General features: G+C 65.1%; 1 protein-coding gene across 14 annotated transcripts in view; it reads left to right on the top strand.

Moving 5' to 3' along the window:
* Positions 1 to 1910: 1910 nt before the first annotated feature.
* TNS1 (tensin 1) overlaps positions 1911 to 27333 on the top strand; it is a 66334-nt gene continuing 40911 nt past the window's right edge. For 10 of the 14 annotated variants that reach the window (XM_074828849.1, XM_074828848.1, XM_074828845.1 and 7 more), the window contains exons 1-7: positions 1911 to 1976; positions 5070 to 5184; positions 6382 to 6419; positions 21689 to 21727; positions 23911 to 23952; positions 26731 to 26780; positions 27111 to 27282. In XM_074828849.1, coding sequence (XP_074684950.1) covers positions 1944 to 1976; positions 5070 to 5184; positions 6382 to 6419; positions 21689 to 21727; positions 23911 to 23952; positions 26731 to 26780; positions 27111 to 27282 — 489 coding nt within the window. In that variant the 5' untranslated portion in view covers positions 1911 to 1943. Of the gene's footprint in view, positions 1977 to 5069; positions 5185 to 6381; positions 6420 to 13183; positions 13211 to 13292; positions 13887 to 21688; positions 21728 to 23910; positions 23953 to 26730; positions 26781 to 27110; positions 27283 to 27333 lie in introns of those variants that run through there. The other 4 variants (XM_074828839.1, XM_074828844.1, XM_074828846.1 and 1 more) reach the window with 4 other exon arrangements.

Below are 27333 nucleotides of genomic sequence, written 5' to 3'. Positions count from 1 at the left end.
GGTGGTTGTGTGGTCCCACATCCATTGCTGTGTCCGTGCGTCCCTGATGCGGGTGTGAGAACAGGGACTCATGGTGGGGTGTAACACACGCGTGCTTGTGTGTGTGTGTGTTCACAGGTGTGCAGATGGGGCTAGGGTGAGAGTGACCATCAGCTCGCACGAGTGTGGGTGCACAGCAGGTCTCTGGGGAGCTGCCATGGGGTGCGTGTCCCTGCATGGGTGCATGGATGTGCCCCCTAGCACATGCATGTGTGCTCGGTGCAGTAGCAGTGGGGCTTTACAGTGGCGTGAGCTGTTAGAGGGGTGTCCCCCAGCCCTTCCCGTGCCCACCTGCCACGCGTGACATGGGCTGTATATGTGGTGTGCATGAGTGTGCCCTGGTGCATGTGGCAGGGGAGTGCGTGTGCGACGTGTGCGTGTGCTCTGTGCACCCAAGGGCAGTGTTGGAAGCGGGTGTGGGGGTCTTGGGGACATGGTGACTCCAGGAAGTGGGACACAGAGAACTCCTGCCAAGGTTGGCCCTGCACTGGAGGCACGTACTGGGTACCTGGGGGGGGTGGTGTCCCTGGGCTAAGTGCCCCTGTCTGTGACCCCCCGCTGAGAAAATGAGCCCTAAATAATGCTCATGGGCAGTGTCCCTGTGGCCACCCTGTCCCTGTCGCATGACCCTTGTCCCTGCCCTTCTGAGAGGCCCAGGCTTGTCACGGCAGAATGGGAGGGGGTGATTTACGGGGGGGTGGGGATACCCCTCTCCACTGGGGCTTTCATTTGTGGGCAGTAACGAGGCTGATTAATGAGGTCTGTAATGATGGGGGGGGGTGTGCATGGCCAGACGCTCCCTGCCTGTTTGGTGCTGTGAGCAGGATCAGGCCCCTCAGCCTCCCTCCGCCCCTGGGCCTGGCTGGCATGGGGGGACATGGGGTGCTGTCCCCATCTGTCCCCTGTCCCAGCTGGCACATTCCCACAGAGGTACCTGTACCATGGGCCGGGTGGGCGCAGTGGAGTAGTGGGTCAGGGAGCGGTGGAATGGGGATATTTTGGGGAGGGGGTGCTGCACTTTGGGGGGGCCAGATGCCACCCCAGTGTTTGGGAAGGGCAGCCCCTCCTGTCCCACCCTGCCCTTTCTCTCTGGGCTGGCAGCTGTATGCAGCGTACAGATGGGAAACTGAGGCATGGGGGGGGGCATTACAGTGTCCTCGCCGTGCCCACATCCCCATGCCAGCCATGGCTTGTCCTGCTGGCATGTCCTTCCCCGCGGCACGTCCCCCACCCTGACTCACACCCTCGTGGTCACGGCCAGCTGAGCACAAGTTTCCAGGCTGGAGTCAGTGCTGGAGGCGGGGGACGGAACCGTGTGCTGCCCAGCCAAGCCCCCCCAGGAGGGGCTGGGGCACCCCCCTGCCAAATCCATTGCCGTCAGGGCCGCGGACTGCCAAGCCGCTCTCTGTCTGGAGGTTGTCCCCCCTCGCTGAGGCCCCCCAGATGGGCACATGGATGGCCGATCCCTCCCTGTCTCCCATCCCGGGACCACCCAGGGGACATGGCTGGGGATGGCGGGGGGACACCCCGCCGCAGGACCCGCTGGAGGCCAGAGGAGGGATGGGGGTGAGGTGGGTGGCGTGTGCCCCCCGGGTCAGCAGAGGAAATGGATCCCAAATGTGTTGTGGGGGGGGAAAGGGGGCCGAGACAAGACAATAGCTCCACTCCGGCCCCCCCAAGTCCCGCAGCCCCTCTGCTGGGGTGGGGGAGTCCTGGCCGCCCCCGGGGCCACCTCGGTCGGGGTGCCGGTGGGCGCTGCGGGGGTCGAGGTGGGAGGGGGGGGGGCTTTGCCGCCCCCCTTCTCCCCCCGGCTGGAGGGGCGGTGTGGGGCCGGGGCGGGGCGGGCGGGCGGAGCGAGGGGGCCGGGGGGGCTCGGCCGGCCGCGGGGCCGCGCCGCGGGCAGCATGACCGGACTCTGCCTCTCCTGCCTGCTCTGGGTACGGCCCGCCGCGCCCGCACCGGGGGGCACCGGGGGGGGCACCGGGGGGGAGCAGGACAGCAGCGCGGTGGAGCCCGGCCGCGGGCTCTGGGAGCGGGGCTGGTTGCCGGGGGGTCCGGGACGGAGCGGGGGCGTTTGCACCAGGACGGGCGCGCTGGGAGCGGGGGGAGCCGACGGGGCTGGACCGGCACCGGGACCGGCTCTGCGGGAGCCGGCTCCGAGCGGAGACTGGCAGGGACGGCCGGGCACCGGGGCGGGGCTGGGGGGACCTGACCGGGAGCGGGGCCCGGAGGAGCCCCGGGGACCGCGAGGAGCAGAGCGGGACAGGGCCCGGGAGAGCGGCGGCGGTGGGCGCCGGGCTGGGAGGTGCACGAAGGGGGAGACCGGGATGGGATGCGGGACAGAGACGTGGACGGGGGGGGTGTCTATGGAGGGGGTATGGGGTTAGGAATGAGGAGGGGAGGGGCGGCTGATCCCCCGCGACGCCCAGCCTGCCGCACCGGCCGGGGGCCCCCACCATTCCCCGGGGTTGAGGCTCTGCCACTCCACTGGGGGGGAGGGAAACTGGGCAAACTGGGGGGATACAGTTAGTGCTGGGGGTTTAGGGCTCTGCTTCCCCCCGGTCACCAAGGCGAATGGGGCCCTGGAGCAAAGCGCTGGGTGGGCCTGAGCCCACAGGGCTGGACCCAGGTGTCCCGGTGCCCCCCACTCACTCCGGCTTTGCAGTCTCAGGGGAACTGGGTGTCCCAGTCCCCCCCCTGCTGCACCTCTCTGCAGTGCTGGGCAATGAACCCAGGCCTCCCAGCTTCTGATTAATCTGGCACCTCTCCCCAGTGCCTCTTCCAGCCCAGGACACCTGGGTCCCCTTCCAGCCTCCTTGGGTCTGTGTGTTGGGGGGCCCATGGCCAGGGATGCCTCTGCCCCCTCCCCGCACTGTGTGGAGGTGGGTACCCAGGTGGCAGCCCCAAGAGGCCCCCCAGCCCCCCGCCCCGCGTTCCCCCAGCAGTTCCCAGTCCTGAGGGCTGGGAGGATAACTGCGATCCTGCCAGTATGGAGCTGGGACAGGGTTGTTTTGTGGGATGGGCTGGTTTCCCAGCTGGCGGGGTGGCACTGGGTGGGCAGGGGTGTGAGGGTGTAAAGCTGGGTGCTGGGTCGGCAGCCCCCCGGCATGGGAATGGTGTTGGCAATGGGACAAGCAGAGGGGGGGGCTCTGTGGGGTGGGAACAGTGGGGGCAGCTCTTTCCCCAGCGAGGACAATTGCCGTTAATGAAGCAGGCCCATGCTAATGTGTGGGGTCAAGGGAGGGTGGGGGGATACGTGTGTGGGAGACGCGTTGGCATCCCCGGGGCATCCCGGCCGGGTCCCTGGGAGCGGGGGGCAAGGCCTCTTCCCGGGGCATCCTGCAGCAAAGATGCTGCTTTGCATATGCAAACGAGCTCATGGCATCGTTAGGCCTCGCTGTCACCCAGCAACTGCGGCGTGGGAGCCCCTGGCCCCGGGCAGTTTTTCCCACGGCTGCTGGATGGGTGACGACACGCCTGTGCACACGCACGTGCATGTGTGCACCGAGCCGTGAGCACCCTGGTCCCTTGTGGGGTGGCACAAGTGCCGGGGGTGGCCGAGGCACCAGCGAGTGGCCCTGCGGGCATAGGTGCCTGGGGAAGAGGGCCTTGCACACGCGTGTACAAACCCATGTGTGTGTGCACACCGTTGCACATGGACTGCATGTGGGAACAGGGGAATCTGCCCACGCGTCTGCTGCTGCTGTGGCTGGCAGGGATGTGCACACTCACACACACTTGCACGCTCACAGGCGTGCATGTGCATGCAGTGCCGACACAAGCGCCACGTGTAGCACATGCAGCACTGTCACAGCCCCGGGGGTGTTTGCACGCACGCAGGCGTGCAGTGCACACACGCGGCCCTTCTGCCTGTCCACAAGTGCACTGGGGAAATTGAGGCAGGGAAGTTTGGGGGGGCGGTACCCAGCTCCACCACACTTTGGCACCGTCACCCCTGGCTCTGGTGCAGTGCCGAGGCCAGAGGAGAGCGGGGTGCCCTGACAAGGGGGGGCCGCCGGGCCTCTGCTTAATCTCATTAGTCTTGGCATGAAAAGGCGGATTTATGGGGGCTCATGTCTTCATCTGGCAGCGGGTGGGTGGGCAGGGCTGGCGCGCTGCCAGGGGTTGACCCCCCTCCCGAAAACAGCGGGGGGGGGAGGGTTCGGGAGGGGCACTGGCTGCCTGTAGCTGTGCCAGGACCCCCCCGCTGCCCTCAGCCCCCGTGCGTGAGCACACACGCACGCTCGCACGCTCACCCTCCGGCGCCTGCGCGTGTTGGGATCGATCCATCCCGCAGTCCCACTCACAGCACCGGCCTCCCCCCACACCGCCAGCTGCGCCGGGCAGGGTGGGCTCCCGCTCGGGGGGCGCCTCGTCCCGAGGCACCCCAGCACACGCTGCCCGGCGTGCGCCCCCGAACGCGGCCTGGCGCTGACACGCCGCCTCGCACGGGCACCCTCCGGCAGCACCTCCAGGCACCTCCGTGTTTGCACGCGCGCCCCGGTGTCCGCACCCGTAGGTGCAAACACGTTCAGGGATCCCGTATAGAGTCACACGTGCTCGCGCGCACACACGCACGTGCCCGCAGGTGCTCGTGCCCGCACACGCGCGCTCCCGCAGGCTCTGGTGCGCGTTCGCGCTTTCACGGGGACGCACCTGCGAGCGCGCAGCGACCCGCCGGGCGACGCAAGCGCGTACCCGTGTCTGTGCGCGCACCCGTGTCTGTGCGCGCACCCGTGCTCGCCCGCGTGCACACACCCCCCCCCCGCACCCCCAGCCACCCGCGCGCGCCGCCAGGGGGCGGCAGAGACTATTTAAAGGGACCGCCGCAGTTCGGGGGGGGGGGGGTGTGGGGGGGGGGGTGTGGGGGTGTGTGTGGGGTGTGGGGGTGGTAGGGGGGGTGTGGTGGGGGGGGGGGAGGTGGAGGATGATCCCCTGCCCTGAGGGAAACTGAGGCAGCACAGGGCTGAGTACCCGCGTCTCCGTGCCACCTCGTTCCCACTGACAAAGCCCCGTGTTCCCCCCACCAGCCCCAGGACCTGGAGGCCCCCCCGGCACACACTTTCAAGATGACGAGCTTCAAGAAGGTGAAGGCGTGTGGGATCTGCCGGCAGGCCATCACACGCCAGGGCAGCACCTGCCGAGGTGAGCCGGTGGCACGGGCACACGCGTGTGAAAGGGGGTGTGCTGGGGGGGTCAGGACATCGGGGGATGTGTGTGTGTGCCGGCACGGTGCGGCTTCGTGTGCGAGGATGTGAAGGTGGGAACACGTGCCTGTGCCAACCTGTGCGCACAGGCGCACGCGCGCGCGTGTGTGTTAAAGGGGGAACCTGTGGGTGTGCAAGAGCACGTGGTGCCGCTGTGGGCAGGAAGGTGGCTGGGAGGCAAGGGGGGCCCAGGGAGGCACTTGCAGGCATGTGGCTATGTGTCAGCTGCATGTGTGTGCAGTGAGTGTGCAACTGTCACCGCACGAGTGTGCACACACGTGCAGGTCTGTGCTCACAGGTGGGTGCTCATGCCTTCTGCCGTGCTCGCTGCCCGTGGCGCCCGGTGGGACGCAGGTGGTGCTGCAGCCCCTCGCACGTGTGCGATACCGCTGAGCCCCGTGCGAGGGGCGGCCGGCGGAAAGGCCTCTGGCCGCGGGAACAATGCGGCTTCCTGCGCCACAGGAAACAGCCCCAGGGGGACAGAGCCTGAGGGGCAGCGGTGGCCAGGGCCATGCTGCACTGGGACACTTGTGTCCCCTGGGGATGGGATATGTGGCTTCACAGGGTTGCCCGGGTGGCGTGGGGGTGCCCTGTATAAGTGCGTGTCCCCTGCAGCAGCAAACACGCCTGCACCGACCATGTGCACGTGCTGTCCTGCGCAGGGGCACGGGCACGAGCGTGCAACAGCAGTGCACAGGCAGGCGGAGGCACGGGCACCGGCAGCACCCCCGCGGCGCTCTCATGCACACCGGTGCACGTGCGAGGTCTCGTGAGACGTGTCCGTGCACAGCCTCCCTTCACGCCATGAACCCCTGGGCACTAGGGTTTGCACGCGCACACGCTCCCTGGCACGCTGGCGTGGGGAGGGGATGGCTCCTGCACATGGGTGTGTGGCACCGAGTGCTGCAGGCATGTGCGCACGGTGCTGTGCCACCCAGAGTGTGCATGCGCGTGTGCAAGGCACGGGCATCCATGTGCGTGTGTGCATGTCCCGGCAGCCTGTGCCCGGTGTCAAGGTGCTCCGTGCCCTGCAGCGTGGGGTGTCACCGCCCATCCTGCCCTGCCTGTGGGCTGTCCCCTGGCAATGCCCCCTCTCCTGCGCCCACTAACCCTCTGTCCCCTCTCCCTCTTGCAGGCTGCAAGCTCTCCTGCCACACCAAGTGCCAAGCCAAGGTAAGGCCAGTGCCCTGAGGTGTGCCCATCCCTGCCCGGGGGGCACTGGGGACTCAGAGGGGTGATGCCGTGGTCTGTACCAGCTGACCCCACTGGATGGACACCCGGATGGGCTGGTGGCTATGGGCTGGTTGTGGTGGCCCTGGTGTCACCGGCGGGTGAGACTGGCAGTGCCATCCTGCTGCCTGGCCCCTGATGGCACGTGCCCATCCGGGTACGGGGCTGGGTTTTGGGGTGCAGCCCTGGTCAGAGGGGGCCGGCAGGGATCTGTGTCCCAGCGCCTGGAGTGGGGTGCCCTTTGCCAGGGTGGCTGCTGCTGCATGTGGGTGCCATGCGCTGCGGCTGGGTGCTGCTGGCGGCACACACGCAGGCTGAGCACCTCTCCCGATACCCAGCGCTGCTGGGGGCGGATCTCGCTGGCAGGAGGGAGCAGAGCTGAGGATGCCCGGTAGTGATGTCCGTCTGTCCGGCTGCTGCGCCGGCGGAGGGGGACCCTACGGCAACCCAGGTTCTCCGGGGAGCTGGAGGTGGGCACGGCGCCTGCCGCCACGCTGCCGGGGCAGGGGAGGCTGCGCGTTCCTGAATCCCCAGGGAGGCGTGTGTGGCAGCCGGCTCTGGGACTGGCATCTCGGGCGGGAAGAAGCTGGCGCACCCTGGGCAGGCAGCGTAGGCTGGGACGTGCCCATGCCTGTGCCCGTGCCCGTGCCCGGCCGAGAAGGGAGGGAGAGGAGAGGCCCAGGGGGGGCCTGTGCCGGGGGCCAGGCACGCGTTGGGCTTTGCAGGGTGCCGTGGCGCAGGTGGTGGCGTGGGGCAGGCGCTGGGAGCAGCCCTGGCACCAAGCCCCGGCTGGGGTGTCAAAGGAGGGGGGAGCTGTGGGGGCACCCTGGGGACGTGCCGGATACCCTGGGCGCTGAGGTGGTCCAGGCAGGGCAGAGGTGGCCAGGAGGCTCGGCGGGGCTGTGCCACCCTGGGGACCCTGTGCCATCCTAGGGCCCTGTGCCAACCCTGGAACCCTGTGCCCCCTGGGGAACCCTATGATATCCTGGGGACTCTCTGCTGTCCCAGGACAACTGTGCCAGCCTCAGGACCTTGTGCCAGCCCGGGTACCCTGTGCCAAAGATGCCTGGGGGCTGCGACCAGAGGAGGTGGCTTTGCCTCGATGCCGGGGTGCCGCGGGGAGAGGGGAGGCGGTGTGGGGTGAGAGGATGCCTGCAGTACGGCAGGCGGTGGTGGAGAGCCAGTGGTTTCCAGGAAGGAGGGAGTGTCGGAAAGCGCGTGCGTCTGGGTATGCGCCCAGTGGGGATTCTCTGATGTCTGCTACAGGGTTGTGCACCAACATGGGGGTCACACCAGGGTCTCAGCATCTGGGTAGCTTGCATGCAGGGGCAGCCCATGAGTCACTCCCGCAGCCGTCTGCATTTCATTAGCCTCCGTCACCCTTCCCACGCTCGCTGGAAGCTGGAGCCCCCTCAGTGGGGCTGGCTAGCTGAGGGGTGTGCTGCTGGGGGGTGCGTGCATGGGGCCAGGGCCAGGGGCCTTCTGCAGAGCTCCTTTGGGCCAGCGCCCAGGGAGGGGCTCCTCCGGCCGGGCAAGTGGCCAGCTGACTCACACGCCAGCTTATTATTGTAGGGTCTCTGGGGAGGGTGCGTGTGGGGAGGGGGCTTGGCACACAGCAAAACCGGCCTCTTGTCTACCTGAAGCCCCTCACGTTTAACCCCCTGCACCCCCAGGATACTTTGCAGTGGGAAGATGGGCTCATCCCCAAAGTGCTGGCAGCTGAATCCCACAACTCTTCCTCCTCCTGCCCTGGAGATGCTGCTGAGGTCCCGGTGTACCCCCTCTGGTGGCTCCTGGCCCTGGAGCCTGTCCCACTGTGCTATTGGCAGCATCTTCCCCTTGGTCCCCATATTTTCCCTCTTGGGACCTGCCCTGACCCCTTGTTCTGCCCCCCCAGCTGCCTCCCAGCCAGCTGCCTCCTGGCCCAGGTGGGGGGAAGCACCCAGTTATAAACCCCCAATGGACTGGGTATGGTGGGAGGGGAGAGATAAGGATGTGGTAGGGAGGTTGGTGGGGTGTGAAGGGTTATACTGAGTGTGGGGTGCCAAGGGTGTGATGCGGTTACAGGGGGGGGCGCACTGGGGTGTATGTGGGGACACCAGGGAGGTTTTGGGGTGCTGGTGAGTGCCACATCCCTGAGGAGGCAGTGGGTGGCCAGAGCTGTGCCAGGGCAGACAGGACCTGTGCCCCAGCAGGGACCTGCACCCCCCCGCCCGAGGGACAGTGAAGGGGACAGGGGTGGGACCCATGCCCCTGTGGTGGCAGCGATGCTGGCAGGGTGCCCGGCACCCGTGGGCGGCTCTGGGGGGGCCGGGACAGCCGCACACACATCAGCTGGGAAGCACGACGCTGTTCCCATGCCCATGTAAGGCCCTTCTCGCGCCCGGCGCCTCCGCTCAGGGATTTTTCCTTGCTTAGCAAACCTCCCTCCCTCCGAGGGGGACGGACAGATGGATGGACAGTGTTGTGTATCTGACCCCCCCAGCCTGCCCCCTGCCTCCCTCCCTACCCACACCAAAACTGTCTGCCCAAAGCAGGGGAGGTGTAGCTTCCTTTGAAAAGAGGGGAAACTGAGTCACAGGGTCCTGCCGGGGGGCAGCTGGAGGTGGGGGACATGGCATGGGGTGCAGTGCTTTCCGTGGCAGTGGTCAGGCGCAGGTGAGCCCATGTGTTGGCACGTGCCAGTCATGGCACAGCCAGGATCTGGTGGTGACACTGTCCTCCCATCTGGGATGGAGGGATGAGCCTGAGGATTCTCTGGGCAGTGAGTCCATGCAGGCGTGTCCCAGATCATGGAGCAAGGGAGGTGCTGGGGGTGTCCTTGTCCCCTGGGATGTTCTTGCTCTGACTGGGGCTGGATTTTGCCATGATGCTACTTGGAGAGGCTGATCAAAGGCAGGGGATTATGCTTCTTCCCATAGCGGGAGCCAGCCCGGTGATGGCTGGTTTGGCTGGGGGACAGGGAGAGCTGCAGCGTTTGGCTGCCGAATCGTCTGGTGATCGCCGGCGGGTGGTTCTGGGAAGTGGCGGCTGTGCCAGCCCCTGGGCCTGGTGGGGCTCCAGCCTGCCCTGCTTGCCCCATGCCACACTGGGGCCCACAGGTGCTGGGGGAGTGGGGGTGCCAGGCTGTGCCAAGAGGGGAAACTGAGGCATGGCACATAGTGTGGGGCTGAGGTGTCTGGGGGCTGCCTTGTCCCCCAGTGTCTCCCCCCAGGGAGCTGACAGTGGGTGCTGGAGCTGTGCCGGACTGCTGGGCCACGTGTGTGAGTACATGTGTGTCCGTGCATGTGAACACGTGTGTGTGTGCATGTGTGTGCCTGAGCACAAGTGTGTTTGCATGCACGTGCATGTGAGCCTGCGGGGGAATGCACGTGCGTGCAAGAACATCCATCCATGTGCACGAGCGTGCTTGCACACGGTGCGTGGTCACACGCGTGTGCTCCCAGCTCAGTGCCACTGTTCCCTGCTGGCCTTGCGCCAGGCCCGGCTTGTTTTTCAAGTGCTCCCCTGCGATGGGACTCTGAGGGGGGTGTTTGTCCATTATTAAACCGGGGGCTGGAGTGGGGCCAGGGCTGGGCAACGAGGCGCGTCCCGGCCAGAGCAATCGCTCCCAGTGCCTGTGGCACTGAGGGGCCCTTGGCAGTGGGGGGCACGCAGTGGGACCCGTGCTGGGACGTGTGATGGTGGCGAAGGGGACGTGTGTCTTCTGCCCTCAGCTGGTGCTGGGGACCCCGCGCTTGTAAAGGATGTCAGAACCAGGAGGGGAAACTGAGGTAGGGAGCAGCTGGACCCTTCTGCGCAGGGTTGACTCGTGGTGATGGGCACCCTGCAGCCGTGCTGTGGCCAAGGCTTGGGCAGTGATGGGGGGACACGGCCAGGCAGTGCCTCCTGAGCTGCCTGTGGCTGTGCCAGGAACGGGGGCTGCAGGCAGGGGACATCCATGTCCCAGCTGCGGCAGGCTGGTGTTAGGGGACTTGTGGCTGTCCTGTCCCCACTCACTGCCCCAGCCGCTCTGTCCCGTGGCCTCCTCCCTGCACAGCGGAGGGGATGACGTGCTGGTCACGCGGGGAGCTGCCTGTCCCGTCACTGTCCCCGATGCCCTGTTAAAAGCTACCCCCAAGTGCTTTGGGACAGCTAATTAGCAACACCCCTGGTCTCCACAACAGAGCGGGTGGCGGGGGGGAGGAATGCCACAGGAATGTGTCCTTGGCCCTGGCACAGGCCCAGCCGGGGTGGCGGGATGGGGGGCTGCCAGGGTCAGCCCTGCCCCGGTGCCGTGCCAGGTCGTGTTTGTGCAGTGGGTCCTGGAAGGGGTTCTGTTTTTTTGGTTTTTTTTCCTCCCTCTTTCCTTTTCCCCCTTCTTTACGTCACTGCCCAAATATTCGGCCTCTCTCAGCTCTGGCGGCGGGGGGGGGGTCGGCTCGGCTGCTTGGAGGAGCTGGGGCCCTTTTCTGCACCCTCCGGGTGCTGCTGTGCGCAGGGAGGGCGGGCAGGAGAGCAGGATGCTGAGACCGCCCACACTCACTGCACTGGTGAGCGCTGGCCAGGACTGGCCTGGGAGGTGTCAGCTGAGGCAGCGGGGACCACCAGCCTCCCTCTTCGGGGGCTCCCAGGGCTGGATCCAGCCCCCACGACCCTGCAGTGGTGGGAGGCAGGATGACTGGACGGAGGCTCCTGCGGAGGGTCTCTGCCTCATTTCCCACCGATTCTCTGCCTCCTCAGACCAGTTTGCATCCCCCATGGCCACCCCTCCTGGGACCTGCCCCAGGAAGGGTGCTCGGTCCCCAAGGACACCCAGCACCCTCCCAAGGTGTGGCACCAACCCCAAAACAGCCAAAAGGCCTGGCTCAAGAGAGGCTCTACAGACCCCTCAATGGGGCTTCGCCCTCCATGTGTTTTAACCTCCAGACATGACCCCCCTGTGTGCCTGGTCCCCAGGTCCCCCTTCTTCTGCTGACATCTGGGGTGGTGCTGCTCCAGGGGTGCTTGTTTTGGGTTGTGGAGGAGCTGGTTCAGGTGGGGCGTGTTTTCTCCAGGGGTGCTGGGGGGGGAACCTGTGGAGTGCAGCGGCCACTGGAGCCACTTGGCTGACCGCCCCACCCACTCCCACCAGCACATTCACCCAATGGCTCCAGGAGGCACTTTGGTGACTGAAGTTCAGGGATGTTGTCAGGATTTCTCCGGCTGTGTCCTGTGAAGGGGACACGTCATCTCCCCAGGGGACAGCTCCCGTCACCTCCCCGGGGACAGGGACGTGCTGTCAGTGCCCTTGGCTCACCCACTCATTTCCAGCCCACTCAGCCACTGATATTTTCCCATCTGGCCCCAGGTCTTCCGCTGCTGGTGTTTCCCAGGGTCTGGGAGCCGTCTTGCAGCCGCCTCTTGAGGAGCTGGGGCTCAGGGGTCCGTGCGGGGGTCTGTGCTGAAGCCGAACTGGCATCTGTGTGTGGCTCCCCTGGTGCAGGCTGTTCGCTGACCCTCCATCTGGGTCACAGCACTCCCCCCTTTTTGGGATCCTTGCTTTTTGGGGGCTGTGGTGCTGGGGGGGGGCTTGTTTGGGGGTACTAACGGATCCTGGTGAGGGGGTTTGGTCTCAGAGTGGTGGCTGTTGGAGTCCAGCTCCATGCCCTTGGGTGCTGGGGCAGCCAGTGGGGCTGGTGCTTGCTTGGGAGGGGGGTGAGGAGGTGCCCCCTGGGGATGTCAGGGCTCCAGCACTTTGCCCTTGGCAGTGGGAAGGGTCCACCGGTGCCTCTCAGTGCTCCTGTCCCATGGCATCATCTGGCTGCTGAGGGAAACTGAGGCACAGAGGGGCTGGGCAGGGTCTGCTGGAGCGGGATTGCACTCAGGGGTGGTGCATTTTATGGTAATCTTGGAAGAAGGCAGAGGGAGAGCCCCTTGCCACCAACCTTGGTGACTTTTGGGGAGGTGGTGAGGCAGGAGGGGTCCTCGGGGTCCTTCCCTGTGCCGGCAGAGCCAGCCCCAGCTTTTTGGCTGAGCCCACGGCGCAAGGACGGAAACGCAAACAGGAACAGGGAGGCATTGGGCGAGAAAATGTCAACAGCTCTGGGCCGGGTGCCTGGCTCGCCACCTCCCAGGCCGGCTTGCCGCTCTGTGGGCCACCACTGGGCAGGCTCCCCGCTGCCCTGCACTGCTGGGGTCTTCCTCCCTTTACTCCCAGGTCTCCCAGCACTGAGCACTTGCTCGCACAGCAGGGCCAGGGCTGGGCTGCTCCACGGGTGAGCGGGGAGAGCAGGGCTCCATCCATCACCACACAGAGCCCCTGAGAAGGAGGAGGAAGGGAGATGGGGAGAAGGCAAGGGGGATGCTGGGTGCCCCCCAGGTTTGGGACAGGCAAGTGGGGACTGGAGTGGCTCCATGTGCCGAGGGACAGCTGGGGCTTTTCCAGAATTTTGGCTTTGCTTTTTAACTGGGGGATGGGCCAGCAAATCTTCACATCCCCCCAACACTGGGGGTGTGGGGCACCCAAGGACCATTAATCGGGCACCTCGTCCCGCGCGCAGCAGAGGGGGACCAAGTTGTGCCAGGGGGTGCCAGGCAGATCAAGGCCCCAAGAAGGGCCCCACACCCCCGTCCCTGCCACCCCCCCCGCCAAGGGCACAGGGACGCCAGTGGCGTCACGCGGGGCGATAAGGCCCCGACCCCACTGCGCCCCGGCACCCACCGCGGCCCCTCAGCACAGGGTGCGAGACGCTTTGCAGGGGGAGGCGGCAGAGGTGTGGGAGGGTATTTTTTTTGGTGGGGGTCGTCTGCTCACTTGCCGGCACCCCGTCCTTGCCCAGGGCCAGCTGCCCGAGCTGGGCTCCCAGTTGCCTTTAAGGGCGTTTTTGGGGGAGGCGAGGGGAGCGGTGCGGGGCTGGACTTGGAGCGCGCCGTGCAGCTGGGGAGAGAGGGAAGAGGAGAAGAAAGAGGGAGAAGGAGCGAGAGGAGGGAGGGGAGCGGTGGAAAAAGCCGCCTGGGACCCCCTTTCTCTGCAGGGCTGGGGCCGGCGCCCCCGGGCTCCCCAGCCCCCGGCCGTCCCGGGGGTGCGGAGGGGAGCGGGGGGCCGGCGGGACCCCCCTGCGCCCCTCCGTCGCCGGGGTCCCGCTTGCGGGGAGCTAAACCCTTCGGTTTCTCCCCCTCCTTCCCTCCCCTCCCTCCTCCCTCCCTCCTTCCTTCCTTCCTTCTCCAGGCTTGGCCCGGGGAGGGAGGGGGGCTCTGCCTGCAGTCTGCCTTCACGCCTGCCCGCCCGGGCGACGCCGGGCTCCCGCCTGCCCCCCCTTCCCCCCCGGCCCCTCTGGCCGCCCCCCGGCCGCCCCCCGCGCCCCCCGGGCCAGGTGAGGCTGCGCTGCCGTCTCTTTCGGATGTAGGCAGGCGAGACCCCGGATGGATTTCGGGAGCGTCATGAACCAGGTACGGGCGGGCGGCGAGGACACGGGGGTCCCCAGCCCCCCCGGGGGTGTGTGGGTGCTGCGGGGGGTGGCATCTCTTCAGGGGGCAGGGGTCACGCGTGACATCCAAGATGGGATGGGGTGGTGCGTGATTGGGGGGTGCTGCCCCCCCGTGTTGGCGTGTCCCCAGTTGTCGGTCCCCAAAGGGGGTCTCGGAGTGCGAGGGGGACTTGGGGCGATGCGGTGCTCGCAGGGAGGAGGATTTGGGGAGGGGGTAAGGGCCGGTTTGCTGCCGGCTGGGAGTTGTGACCGGCTCGGGAGGGGGGCGTACCCCCCGTGCCCACCTCCCCACCTCGCCAGGGCGGGTGACCCGCAGGGTGCCTGGGAGGGGGACACACAAGCGCCGGGGTGTGCGTCCCCTCCGAAGTGCGTAGGGACCTGTCCCTGGGGAGCGAGGGCTGCGCGGGAAAGCAGGGTCCTCCCCCGGCACCCCGCTCCCACCCCACGGCCGGCGGGGGGGCGATGCCGGGCGGGTGCCTGTCACCCCGGGGTGGCGGACACGGGAGGGGCAGCCCCTGGGCCGGGACACTCTGGCAGCCCACGGGTTAACCCCCCCTCCCCGGTCCCGCCGCGGGACCGTCAATGGTTAAACCCCGGGTTAATGAGTGGCGAGGAGCCCGGCAGCCCCGCCGGGTGCCAGCCCCCCCCCCTCCCCGCCCCGGGCAGGGACCCCCGGCCCCTCGGCGCCGCCGGGCCCGCAGAGGGTTAAATCCGGCAGGGCAGGGCAGCTCTCGGCGCAGATGTTTTTGGGCTGTGCTCCTGGGAGAGGAAACGGCCGAGCGAGGCATCAGCCCTCTTGGTTTTAAGGGGAAAACAAGAAAAAGAGAACTGCTCCGTTCCCGGGGCGCCTGATCCCGCTCGGCATCGGGGTCAGCCCCCGGGGCGGGACCGGGGACCCCGGTGTGCGTGGTGGGGGGCAGCAGGCAGGGACAGGGGGATGACAGCGGCTGTGTCCCCCGGGTCTTCATGGAGGGTGCTGGGGTGGCATCTGCTGCGTGATGAGTTTGGGGGTGCTGGGGGGCACCCGAGTGGGCACCCCGTGTCCCTACAGCGTGGTGGCACTGGGAGGGCTGCGTGTGTCTTGCCTGGAGTCTGAAGCCATCCCTGGGGGTGACAGCCCCGGGGAAAGTGGATTGAGAGAAAATGAGCCCCCAGCCCACGCCCTCTCTAACGAAGCCTCTCCTTTAGTGACCCCGCTGGCCCCAGTTTCAGGAAGGGCAGGGCTCGTGCCGTCCCGTGGGGCTGCTGCCCCCCACCCCGGGCAGGCTGTGGCACCTTGGGGCTGTACCCCTCTGTGTCCCCCCCCCCTTTTTGGGTGCTGAGATGGGAGGTCTGTTTGCACCCTGCCCTGGCCCACCCTCCTCCTTGCTTTGCCACCATCGGGTGCCTGGCCTCCTGCAGCCCATCCCCAGGGCGTCCTGTCACCGTGCCGGCAGCCCTGATCAGCACTGGAGCCGCCCCGCTGGGTGTTGGGGCACAGCCCCTGGGCAGGGGGGAGCAACTCCACCTCTGCTTCCCTGTCCTGTTCTCCCCCCCCCCCCCCCCCGACACCATAGATGGGGGACACCAGTTTTGGGGGTGTTGCTCAGCGGTTCAGTTTCGCTGTAGCACATCCAGTTCTGTTCTGTGGGGTGGGAACACAGCACTGACCCTGGTCTCCACCTGCTCAGGGCTTTCCCCCATGAGGGGAGCGTCCAGGGCTCGGTGCTGGGGGGCACAGACCCCCTGGGGCAGCCAGGGCTGATTTTGGCACCTTGACCACCCCTCAGGATGGGTCACAGCCCCGCGGGCACTGGCAGGTGCCCCGGATGCTGTGGGGCCACCCAAAGCCTGCAGCGGGGTCTCTGCGCCCAGGGATGGGGCTGCCCCAGTGCCCCACCAGCAGGGCAGGGGGGGATCTGTGGGGCAGGGTCCCACACAGGGCTCACCGTGGGGCACAGGCACCCACCCTGCCTGCGTATGGGCCCGTGTGCTGGCCAGTTGCACACCCGTGCTCCAACCAGTCCCATGTCAGAATCCATTTGTTGACCAGCCCCAGGTGAGAATCCAGGCACCGGCCAGTCCTGTGCTGGAATCAGTGCTCTGGCCAATCCTGCATGAGGATCAGTGCTCTGACCAATCCCATGTCAGGATCCATGCGTTGACCAATCCCATGTGAGCATCTATGCGCTGACTAATCCCATCTAAGAATCCATGTGCTGGCCAATCCTGGGTGAGAATCCATGCACTGACCAATCTCAGGTGAGAATCCAGTTCCTGCCCAATCCCATGTAAGAATCCGTGCATTGACCAATCCCATGTAAGAACCTGTGCGTCAGCCAATCCTGGTGAAGCCCCCTACAGTGTCCCAGCCAATCCCTGGTGCGGGAGCTGCTCCCTGGCCAATCCCGGTGGCCGATTTGGGGCCAGGGGTGTTGATGAGGAGCCAGGGGCCCCCCATGCCCTCCCTTGGGGCAGGCTGGTTGTGCGCCCCCGTGGGACTGGGGCGAGGGATGTCCCTGCAGTGGGGTGGCAGCACCCATGGGTGGGTGCTGGCAGCAGGACATGGCTGGGGCTGTGGGACCAGTGCCAGGCAGGTGCTGGCCTGTGGGGCCAGAACCAGACCCGCTGCCTGCAGATGTTGCCTTTTTAGGCACTGGGGCACAGCCCATCCCTGCCTGTGGCCGGCCCCGTGCTGAGCCAGCACCCACTGACAGAGCAGGGCCAGCCCCTGTCCTGGGTATGCAGAGGCACCTCTGTTCCCCTCCTGACCCCAAAAAACCCCTTTTTCCCCCAAACAAGCCCAGAGACACTACCTTCTCCCCCTTCCCCTAGTCGGCACTTGGCAACCCTAGGGCTGATTGCTCAAACCGCCCTGGAGCAGGGACCTGCCCTTATTTGGGTTGAAATCAGGGCTATTTTGGTGCTGCTGCCTCCATTGCAACCCCTTGGAGCTTCCCTCTGTGTTGTCTTCCCTGTCCCGTTCCGTCTTCCTACACTGGGGCTGCTGGCCTGGCCAGCCATGGGCTGCTGGGGGCCATCACCCTCCTGACCATGCTGTGTGTCCCAGTGTGTGTCGGGGTGCTGGTGGTGGCCCCCACGGCCTCTGCGGGGTGGAGCGGCTGGTGTCCCCTGCGGTATCTCCACCCTGATCTGCAGGGCTGGGCGCACCGGGTGACCTCTGTCCTGGCCCAGCTGCCGCCTTCCTGGCGGGGATGGGTCACGGGGCAGCTCCCTGGGGACATACTGGAGGGGGGCAGGGGAAACAGAGGGTATGGGGTCCATCCCAGCTTGGGGGACATCCCTGGCACGGTGGTGACTCTTGGCTGTGCAGTACCCTCCCCGGGCACCAACAGCATCTCTTGGGCAATGCAGGGGCAGGGCAGCCTGGTGGACTCTGCCCTGGCATGGGTGCTGCCAGGCATCCTGGCATGGAGGAGGTGGCATGGTGACAGTCCCTGGCCCAGCTGCGGGGCGGGCCGGGGATGCTCGGAGGGAAGCCTGGGAGCGGTGAGACCTCCGTGCCCCGGTGTCAGCACAGCCTGACTCACCCTGAGCCTCCAGCCAAGCCGCTCCCCAGCCCTTCGGCACGGCCGCCTGTTACCCCCACCCGAGGGGAGAAACCCCAAAAGCAGAAAAGCCCCTGAGTGCTGGTGGGGGCAGAGAGGGGCTGTGTGGTGCTGGGGTGCTGCCCCCTCCCTGGGACCCCCGTGCTGGGGGGCCGGGGCTCTGCGCGGCCGTCCTGTGCTTCGAACACCAGGGCTGAGCTGGGCGGGGTGGAGCTGGGGTGAGGGGGGAGCGGGTGCGGATGGAAACATGCCGTCCTCCTGCCGGGGACTTGTTGCATAAACAGGAGATTTGCCAGAGCTGCGAGAAATGTGAGGGCAGGAGCAGGCAGCATGTGGTGTGGGCAGGGGGGTCCTGACCCCTGTGCAGGTCATGGGGGTGGCCAGAGGGTCGCTCTCTGAGCCTGGACCCTATAGTCTGGCAGGGGGAAAGGATGCTGTGGCTGGTCCTGCCGGAAAGGGGGGAACAGGGGTGCTGGAGAGGGGACAACCTTCCCCAGTGTCCCCAACTTGGTGGCCCCTTAAAGTGCCTTCTGCTGTGGGGTGCCAGGGTCCTGCTCTGCCCCACGCTGTGGCTAAGGGGGGGTTTGGTAGGACTTGGTGGCTGCGGCAGGGCTGGAGGGGCTGACGCGCAAGGGGAGGGCTCTGGGGCCAGTTTGGGGGTTGCTGTGGTCTGTGGCTGTCCCTGGGACCCGCCCCTTGCCTGGGGCAGGGTCTTGGGGTGAGCAGAGAGCCATGGGGTGCATGGGGAGGTGATGTGTAGTCCAGCTGGGACGTGGGTGGCACAAACTCAAGCAACCTTTCTAGGAAGGAAGAGGTCCCGCATGGGGTGATGTGGGACCCCATGAGGTTCCCCATGGGGTGACATGGGCTGAACTGGTGTCAGTGCCACCCCAGCATTGTCCTGTGGGACACCAATCTGGCCACTGAGTCACCATCCTCTTTGGCAACCGTGTTTCCAGCCCACAGGGTTGTTTGGACAGGGGACCCCCTTCCTGGGGGCTGGCGGGCAGTAGAGTGCCTTGCTCCACTCCTTTGGGATCCACATCCCTTCTGGGTAGGGGGGCCAGGAGGGCTGTGCCTGCCTGATGCTGGCATGCTGTGAGGTGGGTCTGGGATGCCTGGGGGGTCTGTTTTGACAGCATGTCTCCAGCTCCAACCTCACCAGCTGGGCTGGCTTGCCAGCTTCTCTGTGCCTGGCTGTGGGAAGTGGCTCCAGCATGCTGGGGTCCGCGCCAGGGCCGGGGTGGCTGGTGGTGCGGCTGCTCCCGGCATCGCAAGGGTCAGCACTGGCCCGGATATCATCCAGCTCGGGAATGTTTATCGGAGCTCCTGGGGAAGGGAAAAACAAAAACCGCCACCCAAAGGAAGGGATATGCGTCAGAGATGGGCCTGCGTGGCCCACCGGCAGCCGGGCGGGCCATGCTGTGGGCTGTGGGCCAGCGCTCGCCTGGCTCTGGCAGCCCTGCTGGGGCGGACCCCTGCGCTCCCCCAGCCCACACTGTGCCTGGTGCTGCATTGACCCAGCTTGTTCCCGAATCACAGGGCCCCTCTGTGGAGGTTTGTCTCCCCGCAACCCCACTGGCATCCCACAGGCTGGGACTACAACCCACGGAGATGCTCCAGGTGGAGCAGGACCTGGTGATGCCCCTGGGCATCTCTGTGGCTGCAGGGGTTATTTTGCTGAGGGAGGAGGAGGAAGGAGATGAAGGATTTGGGAAGGAAGGAGATGTGAGCGGTGGTTGCAGTATGGAGAAGGCTCTGGGGTGTCTCATCACCGGGTACGTGGTGGATGTCCTCATCCCTCCAGCCTCGCTCAGTGCTTGTGAACTGGTGCTGAAGTCCTGTCGGGGATCTGGGGTGCAGAGGCCAGTCCCCAAGCTGCAGTTGGTGGGGTTTGGTGGAGGAGGGCTCCCATGGGCTGTTCTGCCCTGGGGTGGTGTGGCCAGGGGCTGCCAGGAGTTTGCCGGCCAGGTGTTTACTTCTGGGCTTGGTCATCTCAAGGGTATCAAGTTTCTTTAGGTAAAGGTTACTGCTGGCTACGAGTGGGTTAGCCCATCGCTGCTTTCCAGGGGAAAGCTGCAGTGTGTGTCCAACCCTTTACAAGACATCAGAGGGTCCCTGCCACTCGTGACCATGGGGCCTTGTTTGCTGGGAAACTGATTTTGCTGCTTGGGAAAACCTGGATCTCAAGGCAGCAGCTCATGGGATGTGGGAGGGATGGAGCTGCAACCTGGGGGGCCGGGTGGGCGGGTGGGGGGCCGTGGGGGGCTGGTGGGGTGGGCGGCAGCCCCGCTGCGCCTCGTTCCTCACATTCCTGGGCAGGGCTGCTGGGTGGCGGGGTCGCGGCGGTGGGGGCCAGGCGGCAGGAATGCAAACACCGGTGGGGGGGAGAAGAAAGGCCGCTGTGTCTGCCACGGCGAGGTGAAGCCCGGTCCGGGGGTGTGCAGGTCCCCCCGCCTTTCCCACCCCTCCCTGCAGGGGGGGATGCGGGGATCCCTGGGGACCGAGGTGGCGGTGGTCCTGGGGGTCACCGTGGTCCTGTGTGGGGTGATGCTCTCACTGGTCCTGTGGGGCAGGAGGGATGCTCCTGCACCCCAGGGTCAGGAGCTCAGCTTCCCTAGGAAGGGGTCTGTTGCCTGGGGCTGGGTCTTCCCTCTTCTCTTTGAACCCAGGACATGTTTGAGGCAAACTTGAGAGATGGATGGAAGCTGAAAACAGAGTTCCTGCAGTTCTTGTAAAACTGCCTTTCTGGGATGAGAGAGTGCTATACAGCCCGGGTTGGTGTCTCCTGTGGATGGGAGGAGTGGTGTTGAGTGAGCACAAGCCCATATTAGACATCAGAGAATCCGCTAGGCAGGGAAATACAACCACAGGCACCCCAGTTTTCTCCCGTCTCTAGCCAAAGGAGCACGCATAGCCTGCAAACCTCCTGGTGCCGACAGCAGAGGAGGGGCGGGCAGGGACCCTACCTGTCCATGGGACCAGCGTGTCCCATGGTGGGGGAGCTGCACATCTCCCCCCATCACCGGCCTCGGGAGCTGGGGCTGGGCGGGGGCCGGGGCCCTTGGTTGAGCATCTCCAGGGGAAGAGCGCGGCGGTGTGCGGAGCACGGTGCGGGGTACGGCACAGCCCTTGCCGGCCTCGTCCGCGGCGGCTTGCTGCCGGAGAACATTCCAGGGAGGCTGGCGTGGGGCCAGCGCCGCGGGGCAGGGAAAGGGGCCTTTTATGGAAGCGTTTCTGCATTAGAATAAAATCATAATAATAATGCGCAGGGGAAGGGAGCGGGAGGAGGAGGAGGAAGCCCTGAAGAAAACAGGGAGGCGGGATGGGAACAGGCCGGTGGCTGGGGACAGGGCAGGCGTCTGCGGGGACCTGGGTGGCGTGGGGTCTGGGTGCTCCCAGTGGGGTGCTTGGGGCAAATCCTGCTTTTTATGGCCCAGAGCAGAGGAGGCTGAGCAGGGTGTGGGGGGTTCCCTGTGCAGCCATGGTGGGGGACCGGCCCCTGAGTGGTATTTGGCACGTTGGCTCGATCCTGGGACGGGGCAGAGGATGGCTGGCTGGGGGTCGCCGCTCTGGGGGCACACGGGGGGGTTTGGAGGTGACAAAGTGCCGTGAATCTCACCCTCCCACAACTGCCGGCATCCCTGGGCCAGTGCGGGGCTGGAGCAGCTGTTCCTGCTGCCCCAGCACTGACAAACAAGGCACTGCCTTTCCCACCCTGGCGTGCTGCTGCTTCCCGACGGACTGGGGTGCACGCAAAACCCAAGGTTAATTGTCAGTAATTGCCGCTGGTAATTAAGGTAACAATAGCCGGGCTGTTCAGCTGGCGGCTGCAGGAGCGCTCACGAGGCTGGGCTGGGGTTTGTTCCAGGAGCTGCTTTTGGCATCAGGCAGCCGCTCTGCGCCGTGCCGTGGCCCCGCTGTGCCCACCCGGGGCTGGGGCTGCCCGGGCTCCCTGGCCGAGGACGAATGGCACTGCCACCATGGCCCCGAGCCTGCTCCTGTTACCAGGGAGCCTACTCTTGATCTTGGGACGCTGCCTGTGCTCCTGCTCGGACCAGCAGGGCCATGGGCTATGGGTCCCTGTCACCCCCTTGGGCGGGTGCTGGGTTTGCTTGGGCAGGGGGATGGATGCTGCAGCCCAGCCTCTTCCCACACCCCATGCTGGGCTGGGGGCTTCAGGGACTAATCCTGGCCCTCTTCTGCTTCCTTGCAGGCTGTGACCCCCTGCTCCCCTGCTGTCAACTATGAGCTGGTAAGTGAGCACCCCCTGTGAGCTGTGGGTGGCAAGCAGGGCTCAGAGGACACTGGGGGGGACCAGACACCCTGTTCTGTGCTGGGCTTTGGGCTTTCTCTGCCTGGGGGCTTCAGGTTGTGATTACCCCGCCCCCAGAACCACAGGAGTCTGGTGCAGGGTAATGGCACCCTCCCATTTCGGTGCTATGCCCTCCAGTGTTGCTGGCTGCAGGGTATCCCATGTCTGAGCGTCATGAGTTGGGGCAGCCCAGCCATCACGGGACTCCTGGAGCTGGAGCTTTTGGAGAAGAGGGGCTTGCAGGGTTGCTGGATGGGACAGGCAGATGGGACGTGACCAGCCTGAACTCTGGGGTCCCCCGGCACTGAGGGCGTCCCCTCCCTGTCCAGAGCCAGGGCGGTTTCTTGCACGCCCGGAGATGGCTCTACCAGATGTGCCTTTGGCTCGGGGCGCCCAAGGCTACGCGCTTGCAGCCCTTGTTATTGTCACCCCCTTCTTTTGTCCCTTCTGGGGACCTTTAATGAGCAGCTGGGGCCAGGGCGACGCACAGCCCTTCCCACCCTGTCCTCTCCAGACACTGGGAAAACATCTGGGTGCCCCATCTCCGTTCCCCTCATCCTGGAGAGGATGGGTGAACTGCTGGGCGGGCAGCCGTGCTCCCTTGCCACGCTGCTCCGGGCCACGCAGGGCTCTGAGGATGGCAGGGCATGGCGCCAGGAGCAGGGCCATGCTTTGGGAAACATGGCATGGCAGTGCCCACCAGGCAGTATCTCGCTGGCAGAGCAGCCCCCCTGAGCCGTCCCCAGCCCGACCGTGCCCGTGGCGGCAGGCAAAGCGGGCACGTGGTGGCAGGGAGGTTGGCGTTGCCCAGGGCTGGCACGGCCGCCCTTCCTTCTTGCTCCGGACGTGTGCCAAGGCTTGCTGGGGCAGGCGCCGGGGAGAGGAGGCCCTGGCAGGGTTTCAGCTCCGGGCTCGGCAGCCTGGCAGTGCCGGGGTGGCCATGCCCCATGAGGGGCCCTGGGCTGGGCACCCCATAGCCAGGCCGAGGTCTCACCCAAAAAGTGGGTTTTGGGGATAGTACCCTATGAGCTCATGAGGGCGGTGCATGAGCCCAAGTGAGCAAGGAGCAAGGGGATGGGGTGGGAGCAGAGCATGCTGCCTGCTCCAGGGCCCCGCAGTGGTTATCTGCCCTGGGTTTAATCTCTGCCTGCACTTCCCCTCCCCTGCCAGCCTCCTCGGGCACTTATCACCAGCAAAAACATGTTTTCTTCGAGCTGGGACCGTTACTGTGGCTTCAGAAGGAAATCGAAAGGGGTTTGCCCTGTCCTGTGGCTCGAAATGGCAACTCTGGCCCTGCTACCAGGACCGGAGCAGCCTGGTTTCAGGGGTCCCCTCTGTCCCCCTGGTCCCAAGGCCCCCATAAGCCACCCAGCTGGGTCCCTTTGCTGCGCCACCCCCAGGCACCCCAACCCACTCTCCCCAGGCAGAGGTATTAGTCCCCTGCTCCCTATATTTGGGGTCCAAACACTCTCCCCCACCCCAGGAAGTTAATTCCTGTCCCCAGCCCCGTTTCAAAGCTCTCTGTGGACTCCAGTGGCATGTTACCAAATATGCCCCTTTTTTGAGCATCTCGGATCCCCACTCTGGTCCCACTGGGGTCCTTTGCTGGCCCTGTGGGGCCGGGTTTATCTTGGGGAGCTGGGCCTGCCGGTGGCTGGCGGCCAAGGTGGGTGTGGGGCCATGCCAGGCTCACCCTGTTGTTTACCTCCTGGCTCTGGGGTCTGACCATGGAGGATCTGGATGTGATCCTGGAGGTGTGGGGGGCACTGTGTGCCCACTGTGGACGGGGTGCAGGGTTTGGCTGAGTGCTCTCCATCCATGACAGTGGTCCAGCATGGGGGGTGACTGCCGGAAGGCAGGACGGCAGCGCCCTCAGTACCCAAGCATCGCCCTGGCTCCGCGCTTGGGTTTCGAGGGATTCCCGATCTTTAGGAAGAGCGGACATGTTGACGGGCAGGGAAGGAAACAGGACCGTGGCGCATTTCCTAGGAAGGTCCAGAAATAGCCAGGGGGAACTTTTGACCCAAGCCCCCACTCTGTGTGTGTGTGTCTCTCAATCTGTCTCCTTCTCTCTCGCTTGCCTTTTTCTCACCCTCCCCTTCCTCCTGCCTGCCTGTCTGCAGCCATCTCTGGGGGAAGGCGTCACGAAGCAGGTAGATGTCCTGGTAAGTGCTACCAGTTGCAGAGGCTGAGCTCTGCCTCAGAATCTCCTGGGGGGTCATTTGTGCCTGTCATATTGCTGCAAGCACCCCCTGCAGTGAAAATCCCTCCAACATCTCTGGGACCCCCTCAGTCCACCCTCCCTGCCAGCCAAGGTGGTGGTAGTCATGCCAAGTTGGGCCAAACGAGGTGCCCAGGGTTGGTGGTGTCCAGCAGAGGAGGGGGCCGGGGCTTTTGCTGCAAAGCCGGCTTTCCTGTCTCGGAGCCGGGGATAAGTTATTTAATCTGTGGACATGAAATTGCTAAGACAGTGTAGACAAATGCACTGCCAAAGTCAACGCGGACGGCTTCCCCCTGCCTGCAGCCAGCTCGACAGCCTCCCTGTGTGCTGGGACTGGGACCTGAGGGATGGAGGCAGAGTGGTTCCCACGAGGAAGAGGGCAAAAGCCTTCCTCACCTGGAAACCGGCTTTGCCCCATCCCTTCAGTTGTCCAGGACACGTTTCCAACCCCTCTCTGAACTGAAGGAAGAGCATCCACACCTAGAAAAAATCAACAGGACAGTCAGGAGCCCCCTTTGCTGGCTTTGCTCTCTTTTGGGGAAGTTTCCTGGTATTTCTGCAGCCTTTCTCATGCCTTGTATCACCCTTTCCAAACAGAAGGGACCTGTGGGTTTCGGATGCTGCCCAGAGCCTGGGGACATGCCGAGCCAGCCTGGGGCTGGAACGCAGATGCTTGATGGCAGAGGGGTCTTCAACCCAATGCAGCTGAGACCAGCCTGTCTTGTGCTGGGCTGGACTGGGACATACTGGGGTGGGGGGGTTCTCTGCTTCAGAGGAGACCTTTGCAGGGTCTCCTAGCCCAGCGGCAGGTAGGAGTGTTTAATAACATGAGCGCTTGCTCCTATCAGCTGATTGTGGGCTGACTCTTCCTCGTGCAGGGGCTGGCGGCAGAGACAGCAGCGCGGCTGTGGTTAGATCGGGGTGGGGGGGGTGGGGGAGCAGGGGAGAGCCAGGCGGCTCCTGCCAGAGTCCTGCTGGAGGGCCCAGGCTACGGGCACCCGCTCCCCTGAGCCAGGAGGGTGCTGGGAGCAGAGCTGCCATGCCATGGAACTGGATTAGCAAAGGTCTTGCCGCCGTCAAGGTATGGAGAGGGAGCGGGGCTCTGGAGTGTCAGCCTCACTTACCCTCCCCTGCCTCAGTTTCCCCACGCAGGAGAGGGGGGCAAATCCCCATTGCCCCATGTCAGCTCCTCTGTCGGGAAAGCTGTGGTCTGGGAGGCTGCTGCGGCTGGGTGGGGTGACAGGGGCTGATGGGGCTTGGCTGGCTGGTGGGTGAGGGTGGGGGACTCCAGACGTTTCCCACTGTGAAGTTTTGGGGCAGAACAGAGCCCATGGTGGGGATCCCATCCTGGTCACTGGTGGGTGATGCTGGGATGAGCCCGTGCTCAGGTTCAAGCTTGCTCCATACACTGTCTCTGCCCAGGAAAGGTTTTTACCTCTCTTTTTTCTTCATTTTAACTCCTTCTTTGTCTCCAGTGATGCTGGTGGGTTTTCTGGGGTGAGCAGGAGATTTGGGGAACCCTGGGGATAACTGGGTTGGGGACTGCCACTGCTGCCCACACACCCTCAGATGCTTGGATGGGGCTGCCACCTCCCGCAGTGGCTTCAGCTGGGAGAGACTGTTGTCCCCAGCCCCACGGGCTGCTGAGCCCAGCTCTGCTCCGCTGGGCAGCCTGACCTTGAAAGGGGGATGTAAGGCCAGTGGAGGGTGACGCCGGCTGCCTGCAGGAGCAGCCTTGGGACCATGCTGGGTGGGAGGCAGCGGGCGAAGGGTGCCGGGGAAGCCTCTCCCACCTTGGCACAGCGGACCTTTGAGTCTCAGCTTAACCCCACACACACCTCCTGTCGCCTCTGGCATGCCGGTTGCGGGATGCCACGGCCCTGAGAAGGGTGGCAGCAGGTCCTGAAGCTCCGGGGACAAAAAGGGCATCCTGGGAGCTGGCTGTGGGGTGCATCTCTTGTTTCTGGATCCTTCCAGGGGCTCGGGACATGCTGCCTGCACGAGATGAGTCTTTAAATGACTCCTGCTTATTAACTGGAGATACTAAAACTAATGAGGTGTGAGTGTGTTTTTCCTTAGCGGTTTTTTTTGGAAACCCTGCTTTGTTTTTCGGCTGAGGTCACGAAGTCACCGAGCAAACCGGCTGCAGATGAAATTCTTGAGGCCGGAGAACATGCATAAATAGAAGTTTCCTGCTCCGAGAGCTCAAACATTTCCTCCCGGCGTTTGGCTCTGCAGAGCCGGGGCCAAAGCAAACCGTCATGCCTGGCTGGCTCCTTGCCGCCGCTTGGGCAGCGAGGGCCAAAGCTATTCTCTCCTGCCAGGTGTGTGCCCAGAGCCTGGCTGAGACCAGAGGGACTTGTGACATGCCTGAGACTGTTCCCCAACCCACAGCATCCTCCTCAAAGGTCCGCTGTGCCAAGGCACTGGCCCCACAGTGCCCGTGGCGGCTGGTCCCAGCTGTGCTGGGGTTGTGAGAGCTGGATTTTGCTCGTGACCATGGTGGAGAAACAATGGCGCCATCAAGGTGTTTGGTGCCACCAGGATGCTTAGCGGGTGGGATTTGGAGCCGGTGATATTTTGGGGGTGTTATGTTGTGCAGTGCAGTGTGATGTGTGTGGGATGCTTCGGCAACACCATCATTCCTGGCTCTAGCAGGAGCCCTGTGCTGGCTGCAGGATGGGTCAGGGCAGTAACTCACTTTTCCTTTCTTGCTCTTTAGGATGCCACAAAATCCCCCAGGAGCGGGCAGTCACGCCGCAAAACGTCCAGGTAGATGCCTCAGTTTCCCCTTCTGGTGACCACCTCTGCTCTGCCTGAACCTTCCCCCTGCCAACACTTCGCTTCTCCAGATATGCTACAGCTGGGAGATGCTTCCCATGGAGAAGACAGGGGGAGTTATGACCCACCATCTCCAACTTGGGGTCCCCAAGACACCCCAACAGGGCTGGGAACAGTGGAAAGGCTGCAGGCAGCCCTGCCACTGCATTCCCACGTGTTCTAGTCCACCTCCCTTAATCCCAGGGGCCGTGCAGGGTGGGGAGGGGTCACTGCGTCCCCTCTCCATGCTGTGTCCTGACAGCGGTCCCCTCCCTCACCCAGGAGCATGAGCCTGACCGCGGCCATGGAGAACAGCTGTGAGCTGGACCTGGTGTACATCACGGAGCGGATCATCGCCGTCTCCTACCCCAGCACGGCCGAGGAGCAGAGCTTCTGCAGCAACCTCCGTGAGGTGGCCCACATGCTGAAGTCCAAGCATGGGGAAAACTACATGGTGAGGGACACGGCCAAATCCCCTCCAGGCTGGGGCAGGGGCTGGGGTGCT

The sequence above is a fragment of the Strix aluco genome, chromosome 6, assembly GCF_031877795.1.
Source record: "Strix aluco isolate bStrAlu1 chromosome 6, bStrAlu1.hap1, whole genome shotgun sequence".
Lineage (NCBI taxonomy): Eukaryota > Metazoa > Chordata > Aves > Strigiformes > Strigidae > Strix > Strix aluco.
Note: the sequence above shows the minus strand (reverse complement) of the source record. Positions and strands in the feature narration are given on the sequence as shown.